The following is a 21,345-nucleotide window of genomic DNA, read 5'->3' as shown; positions in this document are numbered from 1 at the left end:
CCATCCTTACTGCCTGTGGTCTGCCAGTTAGGAAGTTGGAGATCCACTGACACATAGATGAGCTGAGTCCCAGATGCTCCAGCTTGGTGGTGAGTGTGGAGGGAATTATGGTGTTAAATGCAGAGCTGTAGTCTATGAAGAGCATTTTAACATAATTCCCCCTTCTAGTGTCCAAGTGAGTGAGTGATGTGTGGAGGAGATGAGAGATGGCATCGTCTGTGGAACGATTTGGACGGTAAGCGAACTGTAGTGGGTCCAGTGTGTCTGGTAGTGAAGAAATGATGAAGTCTCTGACCAGGCGTTCAAAGCACTTCATCACTACTGAGGTGAGGGCTACAGGGCGATAGTCATTGAGAGAAGCAGGGTGGGGTTTCTTCGGGACAGGAACAATGATGGACTCTTTGAAGCATGTGGGGATCACCGACTGAGATAAAGAGATGTTGAATATCTCAGTGAACACAGGAGCTAGCTGGTATGCGCAGTCTCTTAGGATACGACCTGGGATGCCGTCTGGTCCTGCTGCTTTCCTGGTGTTCACTCTCTTGAAGGCTCTCCTTACTTCATGCTCGGAGATGACGAGCACGTTTCCGGTGCTGGCAGTATCTTCCTGTCTGCAGCCGTTAGCACCGCTAACACTAGTTCAGCTCGTCTGCCAGAGTCACGGCCGCGTTCGTCATACCGGTTGTTGGTGCTTTATAGTCCGTTATTGTCCTTAGTCCCCGCCACAGGCTCCTAGAGTCACTCTGTTGGAGTTGTGACTCTAGTTTCCTCCCGTAGCGCTGCTTCACCTCTTTCACCGCCCTCCGCACGTTATATGACGCGGCTTTGTACGGGTCCATGTCCCCCGTCATGAGTCCCGTGTTGTAGGCAGCGGTGCGGGATCTCAGAGCGTCGCGGATGGTTTTATCCACCCACGGCTTCTGGTTGGGAAACGTTGTGATAGTCTTTGTCTCCACGGTATCATCCGCTAGTTTCCCGATGAATCCCACAACCGCTTCCGTAAACACGTTGACGTCATCGTCGGAGCTGTTTCTGAACATGCCCCAGTCTGCGTCATCGAGTGCGTCCTGTAACGCGGCCACCGATTGATCTGTCCAGCGCGCGACCTTCCTCTGAACCGGAACTTCCTGTTTCAGCCTTTGTTTGTATTTTGGCATGAGGAAGATGGCGGCGTGATCAGATTTGCCAAACGGGGGGCGGGATTGTGCCTTGTAGCCGTCCTTGACCGTAGTGTAGCAGTGGTCCAGTGTCCTTTCACCCCTGGTGGGGCAGGTGATGTGTTGATAAAAGTTCGGCGCTGCGCGTTTGAGGTTGGCGCTATTAAAGTCCCCCGTCACAATAAGCGCAGCGTCCCGGTGTTGTGTCTGGTGCTGTGTGAGTGCCTCATGCAGCTCGCATAAGGCGGTGACCGTGTCCGCTTGTGGTGGAATATAAACGGCACTTACAATGACCGATGTAAATTCCCGAGGTAGATAAAAAGGACGACACATGATGGACAGTAGTTCCAGATTTGGTGTGCAGGAGCGTGTGAGAGGAACAACGTTCGCACTGTTGCACCAGTTGTTGTTCACCATTAAACACACGCCGCCTCCCCTTGACTTCCCCGAGTCCCGTGTCCTGTCCATGCGGTGAACCGAGAAGAACTCGGCCGGCTGGATGGCGTGGTCCGGCACCGCTGGGTTCAGCCATGTCTCGGTGAAGCAGAGGAGATTGCAGTCCCGAATGTCTCTCTGGAACTTTATCCTGGCCCTGAGGTCGTCAAGCTTGTTCTCCAGTGACTGGACGTTGGCGAGCAGGATGCTAGGCAGAGGTGTGCGGTGTGCACGAGCTCTCAGCCTGTTCCTGACGCCGGCTCGCTTCCCTCTAGGCCGCCGCTGCTTCCCTTTGTTCTCCCTCGAGATCTCACTCGGCCAGCTCGGATCCGGAGTTAAAAACTTCGAATTGTGAGTACATTGTATACCAATAGAAACAAGAGTGTCACTGTCATACCTAATGTACCCAATGGTGATGATTTTGCCGATTTAGAAACGCTGAAAACTAACTTAAAAAACAAAGACAAAGAAAAAGTGGTCGGAGCAGTCGTGACGGCAGCCGACCTCACCGGCGCCATCTTATAGCAGGTCATCTTAGTATTCCTAGTATCCTCTTGGTACATTTGGAAACACGGTCAGTACAACTCAACATACATATTTGGAAAGTCCAACAGCAGAATTGCTCAATTATTACCTGAAAAGGTAATAGTCAATGATGACGCTCAGACACAATGCTTCTCTTTCAGCAGCTTCATTGCGAATGAGGCATCGTGGCCTGAGCTCCCCCTTCCGGCAACGGCAGGCATAACTAATCAATCATGATCACTAAATCACATGGATTATTCCCCAGCCTCGACAAGTGGATCACAGATTGCATTTTACACAGGTTGTAGTCAGATTAAGGATTATTATCCAGTTGAACATAGTCATGAACTCTTTTAACTATTTTAGCCTGTGTTACATTACGTCTCTTAATGGGACTTCTTTTACCCTTGTTTATAGATTTACATATTTGAAATAAATTGAATAATATATTGGGTAACTTTTAACCACAACTTTTTTACTCCATTATGAACTTCAACAAATAATCAATCTATCACATCTCCTCAGTCCACTCTACAACAACAGTCTCCTGTTTACCTTTCCAAAAAACTCTTACAGATTCATCCATATGCAACATATTTGTTATGGACTTCTCATGGACCAAGGTCACCGAATTCCTCTTTGTCTTATGACCCAAAACTAAATAATTTTTGCTAAAATCGCTGTGATTACATCAGTATATGAAACGATGAAACTGTGGAGTGCAGAGTTGAAAGCTGTGATGGGGCTTTGTGTCGCGTCTGACAGACACAGGTCGCCCAGTCGGCTGCTCGCAGCAGACAGGCTCACAGTGCTGCTTGTGGGATTGAGAAACACTTCTTTTCAGGATTGAGGCTACGTCCACACTAGAAAATGGTGTTTTCGTCTGAAAACGCTCCGCGTCCACACTAGCGTTTTCAGTCGTTTTCACAGAGTTGTTTGTCCACATTGAAACATCCGAAAACACTTACGTTCCAGTACTGCGCATGCGTGAAACGCAAGACTACTCGGCCTGCCTCATTTCTGTCTGCTGCTTATTTACTTTCCGGCTCTTTGAAAAGCGCAGAGTTTTTTAAATGGACTAACAATGAGGTTAGGTTGTTGCTGCCACATATAAATATATCATTAATGCATCACATGACTAACATGCATCATCAGTGTCGACACTGCAACGCAAAAGCACTGTTTTCAAAACGCTGCGTTTTCCTTGAGCGAAAACGTCGTCTCAGTGTGGACGGGAGGCCAAAACGGAGAGAAAACGATGCCATCATGTGACTAATGATGTGTTGGTCGTGAATGAAACAGCTCTTAGCAGTAGCGGTTTTTGATACGGGCGACACAGGCGGTTGCCCGGGACGGCATCGTGGTGGGGGGCGGCATCACAGGCATCGGCAGAAACCCCCCCCCCCCCCAAAAAACAACCAAAAAAAACATCATGCTAGCACATTTTGGAGATGGCATAGGCACCGATCAGTTTTCTGCCACCCATTTGCTGGGAGTAAGGGCGCCCTCCGTTTGCGAGGTGCACCTGCTGCTTGCGGCACAGGGAGGAGAGGGCGGCGGGGGATTCTCTGACTGGCTGGAGCAGCATCTAATAACTAACCCGCAAAATAAAACAAAGTAAAAACAAACCAACAAACACGAAAACACCAGACATCATGATACAGACGTATAATTTGCACCGATGTTTTTTCAAATTCTATAAAGTGAGCGAGAGAGCCCTCGATGCGCCTGCTCGCTGCTGAAGTCAAAGTAAACTTTATTGTCAACTCCGCTACATACAGTCCAGTATATAGAGAGACGAGATGACGAGGCTCCAGTTACAGCAGTGCAAGTATACAAACAATAAATATAAGAAGAGTAAGAAAATAAATATACACTTTAGGACTAGAGGTAAAGGGATCAATAACAATTTAAAATTTATAATTTACAGTTTGATGATTTAAAGTCTCACACACAACCTGTCGACAGGGGAGGGAGACATGCTGCTTCCAAATAGAGCACATTATGTATTCATGATCTGAATCCTGGGTTGTGTGAAAGCCCAGAAATAAATCTTAGACAAAGTGAATCTGTGAACTAAGGTGTAGGTCTGTTAGGTCATGTTGTGGTGATCCTCGGGTTGGGGGATGGGTGTTCACTGGAGTGCAAAATTAAAACCAATGAAAGATGGACAAGAAAAGTTCAAAACCATCAGGTGCTCAGTTTTGAAAAAAGAGAAGAAGAGCAGAAACGATCAAAGTGGGAGTGTTCCCCCATGTGTTTACTATTTCTTTGACCTACAACCCTGCAACTCTCCACAACTTCACACCACACAATTTATATTATTGTTATCAACAAGGCTTTGAATTATGCTGGACGAGATCTGAAGACCCAAAACAGTGTGGATGGTTCTCAGTATTTTGTGTTCTGATGAGAAATGCTACAGTCGCGGTCTCTGTCACTGCTCAGGTATTTATGTGATGAGAGGAGAAACTGATAGAATGAAAGTTGGAACGAGTCTTTCTGCTTCTCGCTTTTTCCCCTCATATACAGAAAATATACACTTGTTGTATAAATGTTTACAAAGATGCTTTAAAAACATCTTCCTGTCTGTTTTTCCTCTGTTTTTGTTTTTGACTCTCTGGATACAGTGTACAGTTTATACACATATAAACAGTTTCATTTTAGTGTTTCATATAAACAGTGCAACATAGTACCAGACAAACAGTCCTTTATTAAAATTTATTTAAAAACAGTTGTTTTTAAATTCAGTTGGAGAATATTTAAACTGACAAAGGTTTAAAATTAATTACACACATTTATACACTGGAGAAGTAAAAACACCTTCGTCAACAAGAAAAAAAAATCCTACTCTTTACATATTTCTTTTGTCTTCACCTTCCCTTTTCTGTTACAAATCAGGATTGTGTGTTTCACACAGAATAAAAACCAAATCTGAGATTGAAAAACAGTTTCTGATCAGTCGAGAAATATGTCTGTGAAGGTTCTCAGTCATCCAGGTCATCGTAGTAACTTTAAGAAGTCCAGACGCTTTTCTTTCCAAGCTCCTTAGATCAGTCGAGAAACACAGACTGGAGGTCATCTACAAGTCAGACTGTTTTTACTGAACATGAAATGAAGAGAGATGTCTCCAAGGCCTCCAGTTACAACCTCCATAAGGTGCACTTGTGTCAGTAGTATTTCAAGCTACATTTAGATCATCAGAAATTAATAAATTTTTTTTGGATCCAGAACCATTTGGATCAATTGTTATGAAAACTGGTCACATGGTGGTGATATCGCCTTTTTCCAGGAATTAATTGTAGTGAAATGTTAATTGATTTGCATAACAAGAGAGAGAAACACAAATGTATAGTTATGCAATGTAAGAAATTAAGCCTAAACACAAAATCTGAAGCCTGCAGCTCTCCTCCTCACAAAGCCTAACTCATCAACATCTAAAATGTCTAAATTTTCTGTTCCAAGGATTTCATCCATCAGTCTAAACATTATTAAAATGTGTATAATGGAACAAATATAATAGTTGATAATAGTAATGCAACAGATTTTTCCTATTTAAACTGTGACGCATAATAGAAACTGTTAAGTGCTCTTAAAAAATAGGCACCAAAGACAATAAGATGATTTTTTCAAGAGAATCAGTCTCATTCAACAACTCGGGGCTACAAACCAAGCCAATATATGTACAACGTATCAGACAGTTTACCTGATATATTTAAGGTTCATAATATTTAAGTGAGAAAAAGTGTGAAATACTAATGTGAGAATATTTCTCTGCACAGTAAGTTCATTATTGTGAGTCAGCACAGAGGTGGATACTAGAGTCAGGCTTCACTCTAAACCCAGCATATACAGGTTCAGTGAAGGTGGTGTTGAAGGTGTGCAGGTGGATCAGTTTATCAGAGGAGACACTGTAAAAGGACAGAGTTCCTGCAGAACAGTCCACATACACTGCTACTTTGTGACAGAGAGGTGAGGAGAGCAGAGGGATGGCTCTTGCTATGTAATTGTGACTTACATAGTAACCCCCGTCATCACGACAGTAGAGACTCCAGGATTGATAATTCCTTCCAAACCTGCTTTCGTCACCGTCTCCTCTCCGTCTGATTCCTCCATAAGTTACTGCAACATGAACCTCTTCTCTCCACTCGACCTCCCAGTAACAGCGACCACTCAGACTGTTGGTACAGAGCAGCTGAAGCCAGTGATTAAACCTAAGATCATGATCAGGATACAGCTGGTCTTCTTTCACATGTGTCACCTCCTTGTTTCCATCAGACAGTTTGAGGTTCTTGTGTGCTGTGTTTGGATCCAGCGTCAGATCACAGAAATCTAAAAGGGACAATAAGACACAGTGCACATAGGAAATAATTAATTATAGCCAATGTGTAACAGTAAATGTGGTCCTCGTATTTTGTGTTCTATTGCTTAAATATTCAAGGATGCAGGCAGTGTGATGAGTGTGAATGAAAAATAGAAAAAAAATCTTAAAATTCAAAATTATCAACAATAATTAATTCAAAAGGGAAGTGACTGGAATATATATGAACATATAACTATAAGTATAGAGGCTTTCACATTCACATTCAGTTCATATGCATTCACATCTAAGGTGCACCATCAACACTAAACACAAACATCAAAGTGATGTTAGGGGCGACTGTGGCTCAGGGGGTTGGGAAGCGTATCTGAAACCGGAAGGTTGCCGGTTCGATGCCCTGGTCGTTGTGTCCTTGGGCAAGACACTTTACCCTGCCGCCTACTGGTGTTGGCCAGAGGGGCCGATGGCGCAATATGGCAGCCTCGCTTCTGTCAGTCTGCCCCAGGGCAGCTGTGGCTACAACTGTAGCTACCTCCACCAGTGTGTGAATGTGAGAGTGAATGAATAGTGGCATTGTAAAGCGCTTTGGGTGCCTTGAAAAGCGCTATATAAATCCAGTCCATTATTATTTGAATATTTTCATTTTATGTGCACATCAAAATGTGCGTAAATGTGTTGCTAGGCAACTAGGAGTACCACAGTTGTTTTACACTGATTTCTACACAGTGAAAATATCTCCTGTGGTGACAGGATTTTTAAAATGCTGATGGGTAAAAATATTCTCCTTGGTAGTTTAGTGTTAACAGAGCCAAACTTTACATTTGCCTTTCAGTCAAAAATCAGGTCATCATCAGAATCAGTCAGCATCAGCAGTGTATTTGATTTATGGAAAGATTTTTCTGTCTTCATTCTCAAATCAGATCATCGGTACATTATCTAATGCTAGTTAACACAGATGAATTACAACCTGACTCATGAAGCCAAATTCTGTTTAAAGTAGATCAATAATTTAATTAATCTAACCCCCCCCCCCCCCCCCCCCCCCCTCTGGTAACTTTGATTTTGCACCCTAACCCTACACTGAAAAAAATGTTTTGTTCAATTTACTAAATTTTTTTATGACAAGTGGTTGCACGAAATAAATTTGTTTGAATCCAGAAATATTTTTTAAGTACACAGAATTTAATTTAAGCGAGTAAAGCCAACATATATTTTTAAGCTACTTTAACTTAACTGTTGTGGATACGACTTAGTCAAATAATATTAGTAATTCCAACTAAGGTTGTGTTAAGTGTACCAGAATAATTTGTTTCCTTTAAACTTATGTCCCAAAGTTATATTCAAATCAATAAAATTGTTAATTTATCTCTATTTCAATTAAGTAAATTTTACTTAAAAAAAAATATTGCTTACCCTGATTTGTAGTTCTTTTTAATAACGCCAATAATGAAAACTACAAAATTCTTTCACATCATTTATTAATGCAAAATTTGTTGCAAACAGAATAAGAATCCACATGTAAGGGAAATTGCTGTAATTTGTATAATGCAAATTACAAAACTTTTGCCTATGAACTAATAGCTTTAAAAAGCTCTATTCAAATAAAACAGAAACAACAGACAAGAGAAATGTTAACCAATGTTTCTCTTCCTCTAACAAAGAATAAAACACTGCCAGCGGTATAAAGTATCACAATTAGAAACTGATGCATCCACAAACTAACCAAAGTTTCAGACTTGCTGTTCTGCGATCCATATTTAGAAATTGCATTTTAATAAGGTAATTAGACTTAAAACTAAACTTGTGTTTTCCTTACTGTTTTCCATTCTAGTCCTTCCTTGAGGATTCTGAATGTTTTACATGTTTTCTGACCTAACATACTTGCTTCAAAACAATAGTCTTAAAGTGTTACCAGTGTGCTGCAGTGTGGTAATCATGCATATATTTTTTGTTTTTTTAAATCAGGTGAGTTAACACTGATTATAGGGCAGCAGCTATCAAGGACCGGAATAAAGAAAAATTGCTTCGGTAAACTGAATAATTACAAAGTTGCTCTTCAAGCTACTCAAATGTACCAAACGTGAAACATTCATTATTGAAAGTTAAAATGTTCAATCAAAACATAACACAGAACGTGAGAACGAATGATGGTTATACAAATGTTTCACTCCTATTCACAAGAGCACCAGTCATTGGTAATTTACATAACAAAATGTAAATGGATGTGTGGTTTTAGAAATCTTCCTATCCAGTAGCAATTTTGTTCTTCAGCCCAAGGACTTTGGGGGAGAGCTTTTCCCCATCCAATCCCATCAACACTTTCTGAATGAATTCATAATAGTGCCTCAATTCCTTGGGGTAGGCTAGGTTTAGTGCATAGATTACTCCAAGCATCAATGCACAAGCTTGGGCCGGAGATCCAATGTTGTCCATGACTATCTCCCCTTCAACAAATATTCCAATGTCATCATAATGTCCATTTTGTCCATCCTCCTTGTTGATGACATAAATGCCCATGGTGTGCTTCTTTAGGCCTCTCTGGATGTCATCTCCTTCAATGTCCTAAACATTTAATAAAAAGGTAAAAGAAAAACAATTAACTCTACAATTAAATTCCAATCTAGTTGTTTGTGTGTGTGTGTGTGTGTGTGTGTGTGTGTGTGTGTGTGTGTGTGTGTGTGTGTGTGTGTAAATATCTATCTAAGAAGTGTGTGTATAGATGACTTGCTAACAATGACTTACCAAGTACTCCCGAATAAGGCTTCCGTCCTCTTCACCAAGGTAGAGGCAAAGTGCCCTGAGAACTGCTTCCCTTTTCACTTTAACATCACTTTCAGCCTGTTTAAAGAGAGTAGCTGATTAAACCAATTTGGAAAAAAAACAACAACAATGTCTGACATTCGCAATAAGTAAATTTTATCATAAGTCAGTTCAAACATAGTAAATAAAATTTATATATGAAAATTTCAAAATTTAGATTGCTTGGCCGGTCACCTAAAATGGCTTATTTGACTCACCAGTGACTTGCCACTTAAGACAAATTAAATCCAAATAGAATTTGCAATATTCAGATTTACCTCTTGCATGATCTGCAAGTGGTGGGCAAGTTTCTGCCCAGAAACACCGCCCTTCTTCTGGAAAACTGTCATCAGCTGAGGTGTAATTCTGTCTAACTGTGCCGCGAAGGTCGTCTCCAGTTGAAGTGTTGTAATACACTGGAATTCAGCATTTACCTGTATCACACACACAGAGAAAAAAAAAGAAGACTGGTGCTTAATCATTGGTATGATTATTTTGTTATTTCTTCATTAAATGCTACAATGCAATTGCCATCACTTCATAAAGTATGATTAGCATATGGGTTAGTATACAGTGCATGAAGGATGTTACTACTGTTAATCAAAGAAGAAATGAATGGCATCAGTCCATTTAGCGGGTTTAAAGGGTTTTAAAAAGCAGATATTTGTCTGTTTCAGGTGGTTGGCAACACATTTTCCTGTGCTCTTTGTCCGCTGGTGGGAGTGTCTCACCTGTGAGGTCAGCACCTCTTGGTGGTGAGAGGTCTTAGGGGTAATATCAATATTAATAATCACAAGAACCCTTAAGATGAGATGGATAAACTTGTCAATGCAATACTGTCGTGATAAATATGTAAGGAATTTGCATGTACTTACCAAAATAACACAGTTTCCTTGAATGAACAATAACACATAAGGGGAAGAAAATCTGCCAGAAAAGGAACACAAATACAAAAAATTAAAATGAGGACTTTAGAAAGACAAACAATTACCATTTCCAAACCACTTCATGATACTCCCTTGTAACAAAACAAATCTTACTTGTGCCTCTGTAAAAACTACAGATGGCACGATACCGATATCATAACTTTGATTATCTGCCGATGCAGATGTGAATCCGATATAGTGTATTTTATAATAAATAAAACTGGGTTTTTTAAATAAATATTTTGCTGCATTTTGTATAAGTTCATACTCAGTTTAAAAAAAAAACATTAAAACTATTCTGTTATACCTGTATGCAAAAAATACACTGCACCCAAAATATTTTATACTTCAGCAATACTGATCAACCTAAAAAACTTACACCATCCTCCTTACTCAGGTATTCTAAACAGCACATAGAAATATTAAATAACCTAACTAATAGGGCTGCCAACTCCCAGCAAAAATATTAGGAAACCACCCCCCACCCTCTGCCTCATAATGCTTAATTGACGTAATCTACTTTAATGCACAGAAACAATTATTTTCCTACAATAATTAGATTCAACATTTTTCTTCAATACAGTTGCAGACAGCACAGATGGTACCTTCCCAAAGGAAAAAGTGCTATATGTACCACTATTACTAGGGTATATATTAGACTTAATATTTACTACATACAATAATGGATTTCTATACATTTAACCAGATCACCACTTTGCTTGTAAGATTTAGATAATTATTTATTAAAAGCTAGACATTTTAAATGAGAATAAGAAAGAAAATTATTTATGCCCCCCTTTCCTTGTTAATGCCCTACCTGGCCCCCCTGACAACACTTTGCTAGACCCGCCCCTGCACAGTTACCAGCTGTCAGCTACTTAGAAAAGGATCCTGGTGTTATTTGTCTCTCAGAAACAGTTCATAACTTCCCTTCAACTCATTCATGTCACCTAAAAGGTAAACCTGTTTCTCCATCACCTGTTCAGCTCTAATGATTCAGTAAAAACATCTCCTGGTTTCATCTTCATGTTTCCTTCTCACCACATATAGAAACTGATATCATGACCAGCAGCTATTACGGCTGTGCCTTCAGAAAACACAAGCGGATACTAGAAAGTAATATTAAAAAAATTCTAGCAACAGCTTATCAAGCTTAAACGTGCTGCTGTTGTTTATCTGCCGTTTTCCACTTTCTAGCGCAAACTGGGCGATTAAGAAACAAGAGAGGCAGGACTAGCGACAGAAAAGCCGATCAGCTGATAATCGATCAGTTTCATGATTGAAGTAGCAACAGGAGAGGGAGGGGGGAGAATGAGGGAAGAAGTTTTAGCTGTTCAGCATGAAGACACCGAATAACTCTAGCTTTGTGTCTTTTTTCATTCTACCCGAAGTACAAAACAAATCGCTTCCTTTCCCCCTCAATACAAAACTCCAACAGCCAGTCCAGCTGTGGCTCCATAAATCGGTTGTTAAGCTCAGCATGGAAATACTATGCAAACATACAGTAATGAACTTACACACTTGCTTTACTTCTCTGTGTTAGTTTTCTCTGAGATTAAATGCAGCGGTTTGGAAGCACGTAGCGATGTTTCAAATGCTAAACCAGACTGCTGACAGGTCTCGCACTCAACAGCTCTACTAAGTGAAGCAACTTCTTTTCTGAGTTAATTTCAGTCCTGACAAACCTCACTCTCAGTGCCTTTTGAGCTCACATTATTGGCAACCACTGAGTTATTCTCCTCCACAGTTTTCAACCATTATTTGTTTCTGCACAAAAGACGTTGTGCAACGCCAATCCTACTTATTTCCTACTGCACCCCTGACTGTGCAGGTGCGTTCAGAAGCCCCCTCCCCCACCCGACTACTCCTTAATGCCAATGTTGTGGCGGGAGGGACGATTTCTCAATTTAAAACTGCAGGCTGTCTGTACAGTGAACTTTGCAGCTAACTACAACAGAGAAATTGCCTCGTTACAAAATTTGTTAGTACAAAGTGTGCCACCAGAACTAAGCTAAAAACATGACAATTTAACATAGCAGTTTTAAATTACTCTTTTAATAGAGCAGTAGCCAATAGAGCACATAGCTAGCTTAAGTCAAATCACGACAAAGTTCAGAGGTGTACAACTACTTAGACTTCTTTCTCCATGTGCACACGTCTTAAAGAGTCAACATGCTTTGACTGAGGTAAAAAAATAAAACAAAAACGACCGGAAAAGGTTTACTTACCAAAGCTAGTCCACCTTTACACGAAGTTGTGTGATTAACTTGAGCCCGCTTGCAGCACACAAAACGTCCGCTTTCAGTCCGCGCGCAAAATGGTGGCCTGTCCTAACGCATGCGCAAAATGGCCCAGCAGGAGGCTATGAAAAACATACTTAAGCATTTTGAGCTACATTTAATTAACTAAAATTAATTGGATTAAAACGCAGGGAATGTATTCTGGAGTTACTCGAATTATATATGTAGACAGGAATTACTCATTTGAATTAAAAAGATATACCAAAATAAAATATGCTATATCTAAAAGGAGCCAATATCACTTTTTTCAGTGTATGTTTCATTGTTAATATCAGTTTACAGGTTGTTATCCTTCCTATTATTAGTTTCAATACATTAAAAATAAGTTCTAATGTAATTTTGTCTTTATTTATTTTTATTTTTGTACTTCTTATATTTATATCTATTCGGTGGGGTCTGTTTCCAACCTTTTGAAACTACTTTAAACTATTTTGATCTCTGGTTTTCACTTAAAAAGGGTTTTATCAGTCACTGCACTGTAGTGTGACCTGATGCTGACTTTACTATTAAAGTATCTTCTGAGACTTGTACTTCCTGTGGTTTTCTGTTCAGAACGGTTTTACAAGCTCATGTATCACATAACATCTGCACTGGCTTGCCATTAACATATACTGTCAGCGTAGGTTTGCCTTTTATTCCAGAAACTAATTTATAGACATTAAATACTTCTGCGTCACTTTTGTCATTTTCATTTGGCTTTTCCTCATTTAGTCAATCATTTAAATATTGCCGTTTGTCTGTTTTATGTCTGTAATCTCTGGCGAAATGCCCTTCCTTGCCACAATTCCAGCACGTATTATCTCTTTCTTCACTTCTTTCGCGTAAGTCTGTCTGTCCTACGTATCTCTGGCCCTTTCCTCTAAATCCTCCTCTGTCCCTGTCTGTTACTTTCTAAATCCTCCTGAGAATGTGATAAACCCTGTTTCTGGATCTAATGTGAAAGTACCCGTGCTTGCAGTTTTTTTTTTTTTTTATTATTATTACACGGAGAGCGTGCTCTGCATGTTGTAATGCGTCGGCTAGTGGTCCTGTATTCATTGTGACCCAGTGTTTTTCAATGTGGGATTTCACTGAGGGTAGCAGGCCATTCAGGAATGCATTTTTTTAGCTGCTGTTGGTAAGGACCGTCGGGACCTACATTATAATCCATTCCTGAATGTTGCCTAAAAACTGGACGCAGGCGATCTAAAAAATCAGACGCTGTTTAATTTTCTTTTTGTTTCACTTCGCCAATTTTGCCATAGTCAGCCCTTGGAGCTAATCGTACTCTGATGCGATCATATAAGTTTGTGACGGCGGTTTGTAGGTCTTGACTTACAGGTGGTAAGGGTGTTCCATCAGCGGCGCTACCTGTGAAATCTCCCCTAACCGTTCCCATTTTTAAACCTAGTACGTCTTGTATTACTTGGAACATTTCATGACCATTTAAATACCACTGTCTTCTGATCATTTCTACCGCATCTCTCCAGGGTATGAAACCTTCATTAAGAGGGGGAACGTCTGTTAACACATTTTGCCTATCTTTTTGTGACCACGGCCGAAACACGAATGTAGTTGGATTATTATCACATTGTGCCTCTCCATCTGCTTCACCTTCCCCTGTGGGTTGGCCGTATCTGGGGTTTGGTACTGCTATCATGGGAAAAATGCCGGGAGGACCAGGTGGATAGACATCACCTCCCATATCTCGTCCATAGCGATCTTTTCTTATTTTTTCCTGTGGATTTTCACCTAACACCATTTTATTCAACATGTTTTGTGCCTCTGCATAAGGACCAAGTTGAGGTCTAAACGGATCACATGATAGTTTAAGGGGGGTTGCAGCAGCGGGAGTGGGGGTTGGCTTCACAGCAGCAGGATTGGGGGTTGACTTCAGTATTGATGTTACTCCAGGGAGTGGTGCATATGGTGGGGGGTTTGATACTTCTGCCTTTTCTTTTTTCTTTTCTTGTTTCTTTTGTTTATTCTCACATCGTCTACCTGCCTCTCGCTTCCATACTTGGAAATATTCTAATTCTTGCGTGCGTTTTCCTTTTTTCTTTAAATCTTTTCTCTGCTACTTTTTTCAGTAATGCTCCTTTAAGTTTTGATAGTGCAGATGGGCTACATTTTCCTTCCCAGGTGGAACATTTGGTCTTTTTAGGGTTTCTCCATCTTTGCACACTAATTTGTCCGGCGCCTGGACATTTTTTTTTTTTTTAACCACTGTTCGTCAACAGTAAACTTAGTGGGCTGATTACCCATTAAAACAGAACTGCAGAGCTTTCTCTGGTATTAGACTTAAAGAGTAGTTACTGACTATGCCCTTCTACTCCACTCTATTTAGTGTCAATTGTATGAGGTGGAACTCAACCGTTCTCTTTTGTCACCAGTACTTCAGCTACTGACAGGAAATAAAATGACAATAACAATGAGAGTGATTCAGTAGCGTATTGTGCTGTTTAATCAATTCACTCTCAACACACAGAAAACACAAACATTTACACAGTCGCGCAGACCCTTTCGGCAGGTCAGTCCTAAAAGTTCCCAAATTTAAAATCCTTTCGGCGGATCAGTCCTAAAACTTTTATTTTGAAAGTCCTTTCGGCGGATTAGTCCTTAAGCTTTTATTTTGAAAATCATTTCGGCGGATTAGTCCTTAAGCTTTTATTTTGAAAATCATTTCATCGGATTAGTCCATAGGCTTTTATTTTGAAAATCCTTTCAGCGGATTAGTCCATAAGCTTTTATTTTGCAAATCCGTGCAGTGGATTAGACTAATTATATCCTTTCAGATAAGACCTAGGTTCGTTTCATGCGAGTGTAAGTGAGTGGTTTCTTTACCTTCCCAAGATTCTCTGGCTATGTTGAAAGTCAGCCACTGGATCCCAGCATCGTGGATCACTCGATTAAAACACTGGCCAGAACCCGAATTTAACGTCTCTGGACTTTCACTCCTACCCAGAGGAGGCTGTCGACAGACTTCAGTGCAAGATCTCCACGACGCCAGACCACATGCCTCCTCTCCGGCTCGGAGGACCAAGAAAATGTGAGGAGAAAATTGTTTAGAATATATTACCATAAAAGAACTAGTAGCAATTGTAGAAAATTTTAAAAATAAAAAATATACTGACTGTGATGGTATGGTAAATGGCCTGTATTTATATAGCGCTTTACTAGTCCCTAAGGACCCCAAAGCACTTTACATATCCAGTCATCCACCCATTCACACACAGGTGATGGCAAGCTACATTGTAGCCACAGCCACCCTGGGGCGCACTGACAGAGGCGAGGCTGCCGGACACTGGCGCCACCGGGCCCTCTGACCACCACCAGTAGGCAACAGGTGAAGTGGCTTGCCCAAGGACACAACGACCGAGACTGTCGAGCCGGGGCTCGAACCGGCAAACTTCCGATTACAAGGTCAACGCTCAACTCCTGAGCCACGATTGCCCTCATGGTATAGACATGGTTATAATTAAAAAGACTTTAGATTGTATAAGTATTCCTCTTTGCTTTATTTTTAATCTTTCGCTACAATCAGGAGTATTTCCTGATCGAATGAAAATGACAAAGATGATACCTTTATATAAATCAGGAGATAAGCATAGTTTTTACAATTATAGGCCAGTGTCTCTTTTGTCACAGTTTTAAAAAGTGCTTGAAAAACTCTTTGCGCAAAGACTTGATAGTTTCATTGAAAAATATCAACTAATAAATTAAAATCAATTTGGATTTCATAAAAATAGATCAACGGCATTAGCATTGTTGACTTTCATTGACGATATTTCATCTGCAACCCATAATAATAAATATACAGTGGGGGTATTTGTTGATTTAAAAAAAGCTTTTGATACATTACAACATTCTATTTTGATTTCTAAATTGTATAACTATGGTGTGAGAGAAGGGGCATTGAATTGGTTAAGGAGTTATTTAGAAAATAGGTTGCAATATGTACATTATCTTGGCAATACCTCTGAAGGATTGAAGATTGTATGTGGCGTTCCTCAAGGTTCAATTTTGGGACCTAAACTTTTTAATTTATATATCAATGATATCTGTGATGTATCAAAAAGGTTCAATTCTATTTTATTTGCAGATGACACAAATTTTTATTGCTCTGGAGAGAATTTGAAAGAATTGGTTGAAATTATGACTTCAGAGATGTTAAGATTAAAAAATGGTTTGATGTAAATAAATTATCTTTGAATTTGACAAAAACGAAATTTGGGTCTGTGTCTCTGTGCTCTGTTTGTGTCCCCGGGTTTTGTGTTTGTAAAACAGTCTGTGAGGTTCCTGTTTTACTTTGTAGAGACCAAACAGCCACTTCACAAGCGCATGGCACAACATAGAACAGCCACCTCCACAGGACAAGACTCAGCTGTCGATCTGCATCTTAAGGACAAAGGTCACTCTTTTGAAGATGCTCACATTTTGGACAGAGAGGACAGAGATTTCTGACCCTTTTACAGCCAAAACTACCAAATAAGAAAAAAATATTGATTGGTTCTCACATACCTGTATTTAGCCACGTCCCTGCTCAAGATGATTGTAGAAGTTGTGATCAGCTCGACCATAATAACAGAAAAAATACTTTTAAAGAAGGATCAGAGTTTCTTGTTATTTCTGTCAAACATTTATCACATTTTACAGATGAATGTAAATTAAAAAAAAGTACAGGTTAAAAAGACATCGCTCTCAAACCGCTCCTCTTCCTGGAATGAAGCACAGCCTGATAAACATGAAAGACTCCATTCACTGCAGAAACATGTTGTTGAGATCAGAGCTCAGACTAGTTTCAGTTATAAGGAAGCGAAACTCACACAGTCACTGACACTGAGAGGAGAAATGGCACAGAAAGGAGTTCAGCTGGACCGAGAAGCCTTCTCTTGTTCCATCTGTTTGGATCTACTGAAGGATCCGGTGACTACAACCTGTGGACACAGCTACTGCAGGAACTGTATTAAAAGTTTCTGGAATGAAGAGGACAGGAAGGGAATCCACAGCTGCCCTCAGTGCAGGAAGACTTTCACACCGAGGCCTGTCCTGGAGAAAAACACCATGTTAGCAGCTTTAGTGGAGCAGCTGAAGAAGACTGGACTCCAAGCTGCTCCAGCTGATCACTGCTATGCTGGACCTGAAGATGTGGCCTGTGATGTCTGCACTGGGAGGAAGCTGAAAGCCATCAAGTCCTGTTTAGTCTGTCTGGCCTCTTACTGTGTGAAACACCTCCAACCTCACTATGATGTAGCGCCATTAAAGAAACACAAGCTGGTGGCCCCCTCCAAGAAGCTCCAGGAGAACATCTGCTCTCATCATGATGAGGTGATGAAGATTTTCTGTCGTACTGATCAGCAGAGTATCTGTTATCTCTGCTTGATGGATGAACATAAAGGCCATGAAACAGTCCCAGCTGCAGCAGAAAGGACTGAGAAGCAGAAGGAGCTCGAGGTGAGACGACTAAACATCCAGCAGAGAATCCAGGAGCGAGAGAAAGATGTGAAGCTGCTTCAACAGGAGGTGGAGGCCATCAATGGCTCTGCTGATAAAGCAGTGGAGGACAGTGAGAAGATGTTCACTGAGCTGATCCGTCTCCTCCAGAAAAGAAGCTCTGATGTGAAGCAGCAGGTCAGATCCCAGCAGGAAACTGAAGTGAGTCGAGTCAAAGAGCTTCAGGAGAAGCTGGAGCAGGAGATCGCTGAGCTGAAGAGGAAAGACGGCGAGCTGGAGCAGCTCTCACACACAGAGGATCACAACCAGTTTCTACACAACTACCCCTCACTGTCAGCACTCAGTGAGTCTACACACTCATCCAGCATCAATATTCGTCCTCTGAGCTACTTTGAGGATGTGACAGCAGCTGTGTCAGAGACCAGAGATAAACTACAGGACATCCTGAGAGAGGAATGGACAAACATCTCACTGACAGTCACTGAAGTGGATGTTTTACTGTCACCACCAGAGCCAAAGACCAGAGCTGGATTCTTAAAATATTCACATGAAATCACACTGGATCCAAACACAACTCACACACATCTGTTATTGTCTGAGGGGAACAGAAAAATAACATTTATATACCAACAACAGTCTTATTCTGATCATCCAGACAGATTCACTGACTATTCTCAGATTCTGAGTAGAGAGAGTCTGACTGGACGTTGTTACTGGGAGGTGGAGTGGAGAGGTGGAGCAGTTCGTCTAGCAGTTGCATACAAGAATATCAGCAGAGCAGGGAGCATCGATGAATGTGGATTTGGAAATAATAACAAATCTTGGGCATTACGTTGTGACATAAACAGTTATAAATTTTGGCACAACAATGTCCAAACTCACCTCTCAGGTCCTCGGTCCTCCAGAGTAGGAGTGTACCTGGATCACAGAGCAGGTATTCTGTCTTTCTACAGCATCACTGAAACCATGACTCTCCTCCACAGAGTCCAGACCACATTCACTCAGCCGCTCTATGCTGGACTTTGTCTTGGGTTGTATAATGGAGACACTGCAGAGTTGATTAAAGTCAAATAGAGAAGACAGGTTCATGTTGATCCCTGACCATTATATGTACTTGTGTAGTTTCTAAATGAGGCTTTACATTTTAGAAGCTGAGAAGTTCAGTGGTCCATTGATGTGTGAAAATAATATTGCACTGATTCAAACTGTACTTACATTTATATACCTTACATCAATATAAATCTGAATTTGTTCTTATGGCTGATAATCATGTGAGTTTAAATGATACTACTCTTCATATTCAGCATGTTTGAAATCTGTCATCAGTCTGGTTAGTGCTTTTATTCTGTAGTTGCTGTAGTGGGTTGTCAAATGCAACAATATATTGGAGCTGCAGTGATTCATCAGTTAGTCAATGATTAGAGAATTGATTGTTTTATCATTATTTTAATCACATTTAAAGCTGGTTCCAGTTTCTGAAATGTGAAGATTGTTGATTTTCTTGATCATATATGACTGTAAACTTAATGTGTTTGAGGTTTGAACCTTTAAAATGTAACAAAAATTAAATACTTAATGTTTGACATTTAATATTATTTTTCATATGAAAAGTTTGATCACACTCGATCATTTATACATTTAAATATAGACACTAAATTATTCAGGCCTTTATATTGTGGAGGAGAGGCAATTGTCTTTGCCCTGAGCTGTGTCTGGCAGGCAGAGCGTCTCCACAAATCTGAAGCTTCTGATTTGGAGAAAATGAGCTGACGGAGACACCTGGTGGACAAACACAGACATGACAGGAAGAAAGACTAAAGTGCAGAGTGGAGACAAACAGCTGGAAATACTTGTTGGAAAGGATTGTCATGCTTCAGAAAAACACACAGCACACACTCTAACAGTCCTTTATTTGCACTGAAGGAGACACGTGAAGAAACCAAATCACACAATAATGAAGTGAACACATTTATAGCCAGTGTCAGAGTCAGTGTCAATGACAGACGCAGGAATTTCTCTGTCCTGCATGTGGAGAAATCTGCTGTTAAATCAGAACATTAACAGGTTTCAGGTTGTATTCAAACACATATTACTGTGTATCATGTGTCAGCAGGCATGTGTTAACAGGGACTATAAGACACTTTAGTGGCTTTAATGCATATTTACAGTGGGGCAAAAAAGTATTTAGTCAGCCACCGATTGTGCAAGTTCCCCCACCTAAAATGATGACAGAGGTCAGTAATTTGCACCAGAGGTACACTTCAACTGTGAGAGACAGAATGTGAAAAAAAAATCCATAAATTCACATGGTAGGATTTGTAAAGAATTTATTCGTAAATTAGGGTGGAAAATAAGTATTTGGTCACCTCAAACATGGAAAATCTCTGGCTCTCACAGACCTGTAACGTCTTCTGTAAGACGCTTTTCTGTCTCCCACTCGTTACCTGTATGAATGGCACCTGTTTGAACTCATCATCTGAATAAAAGACACCTGTCCACAGCCTCAAACAGTCAGACTCCAAACGCCGCCATGGCCAAGACCAAAGAGCTTTCGAAGGACACCAGGAAAAGTATTGTAGACCTGCACCAGACTGGGAAGAGTGAATCTACAATAGGCAAGCAGCTTGGTGTGAAAAAATCAACTGTGGGAGCAATCATCAGAAAATGGAAGACATACAAGACCACTGATAATCTCCCACGATCTGGGGCTCCACGCAAGATCTCATCCCGTGGGGTCAAAATGATCATGAGAACGGTGAGCAAAGATCCCAGAACCACACGGGGGGACCTGGTGAATGACCTGCAGAGAGCTGGGACCAAAGTAACAAAGGTCACCATCAGTAACACACTACAACGGCAGGGAATCAAATCCCGCAGTGCCAGATGTGTTCCGCTGCTGAAGCCAGTGCATGTCCAGGCCTGTCTGAAGTTTGCCAGAGAGCACATGGATGATACAGCAGAGGATTGGGAGAATGTCATGTGGTCAGATGAAACCAAAGTAGAACTTTTTGGTATAAACTCAACTCGTCGTGTTAGGAGGAAGAAGAATACTGAGTTGCATCCCAAGAACACCATACCTACTGTGAAGCATGGGGGTGGAAACATCATGCTATGGGGCTGTTTTTCTGCCAAAGGGACAGGACGACTGATCCGTGTTAAGGACAGAATGAATGGGGCCATGTATCGTGAGATTTTGAGCCAAAACCTCCTTCCATCAGTGAGAACTTTGAAGATGAAACGAGGCTGGGTCTTCCAACACGACAATGATCCAAAACACACCGCCCGGGCAACAAAGGAGTGGCTCCGTAAGAAGCATTTGAAAGTCCTGGAGTGGCCTAGCCAGTCTCCAGACCTCAACCCCATAGAAAATCTGTGGCGGGAGTTGAAAGTCCGTGTTGCTCGGCGACAGCCCCAAAACATCACTGCTCTCGAGAAGATCTGCATGGAGG

The 21,345-nt window shown here is 41.0% G+C and overlaps 3 protein-coding genes across 5 annotated transcripts in view; 2 read left to right on the top strand and 1 right to left on the bottom strand.

The window, feature by feature from the left end:
• Positions 1 to 21,345, top strand: part of LOC147334960 (uncharacterized) — a 78,755-nt gene that overhangs the window by 43,833 nt on the left and 13,577 nt on the right. The window lies entirely within an intron of this gene.
• Positions 5,884 to 8,264, bottom strand: LOC147334964 (stonustoxin subunit beta-like). Its single transcript, XM_086287767.1, has 2 exons — positions 8,255 to 8,264; positions 5,884 to 6,449 (listed from the first exon to the last, which is right to left on the bottom strand). Exons 1-2 carry the CDS (start codon positions 8,262 to 8,264, stop codon positions 5,908 to 5,910), a joined length of 552 nt encoding a protein of 183 aa, XP_086143893.1. The 3' UTR covers positions 5,884 to 5,907.
• On the top strand, positions 17,279 to 19,304 carry LOC147334963 (tripartite motif-containing protein 16-like). 3 transcript variants are annotated; one of them, XM_086286935.1, is made up of 3 exons: positions 17,294 to 18,035; positions 18,162 to 18,228; positions 18,346 to 19,304. In XM_086286935.1, exons 1-3 carry the CDS (start codon positions 17,294 to 17,296, stop codon positions 18,968 to 18,970), a joined length of 1,434 nt encoding a protein of 477 aa, XP_086143061.1. In that variant the 3' UTR covers positions 18,971 to 19,304. The 3 variants fall into 3 exon arrangements, with proteins under 3 accessions (XP_086143062.1, XP_086143061.1, XP_086143060.1); XM_086286934.1 differs by having other exon boundaries at positions 17,294 to 17,326; positions 17,462 to 19,304; XM_086286936.1 differs by having other exon boundaries at positions 17,279 to 19,304.

Source organism: Aulonocara sp. 'chitande type north' Nkhata Bay, linkage group LG3 (assembly GCF_057382095.1).
Source record: "Aulonocara sp. 'chitande type north' Nkhata Bay isolate Kocher_YH1m ecotype deep benthic linkage group LG3, A_spYH_male_GT1.1, whole genome shotgun sequence".
NCBI classification, from domain to species: domain Eukaryota; kingdom Metazoa; phylum Chordata; class Actinopteri; order Cichliformes; family Cichlidae; genus Aulonocara; species Aulonocara sp. 'chitande type north' Nkhata Bay.
The sequence above is the reverse complement of the archived record's forward strand: the minus strand, read 5'-3'. Positions and strand labels throughout refer to the sequence as shown.

Excerpts from the sequence above, each read along its gene's own strand:
- LOC147334963 (XM_086286936.1), top strand. The coding sequence starts at position 17,294 with ATGGCACAGAAAGGAGTTCAGCTGGACCGAGAAGCCTTCTCTTGTTCC.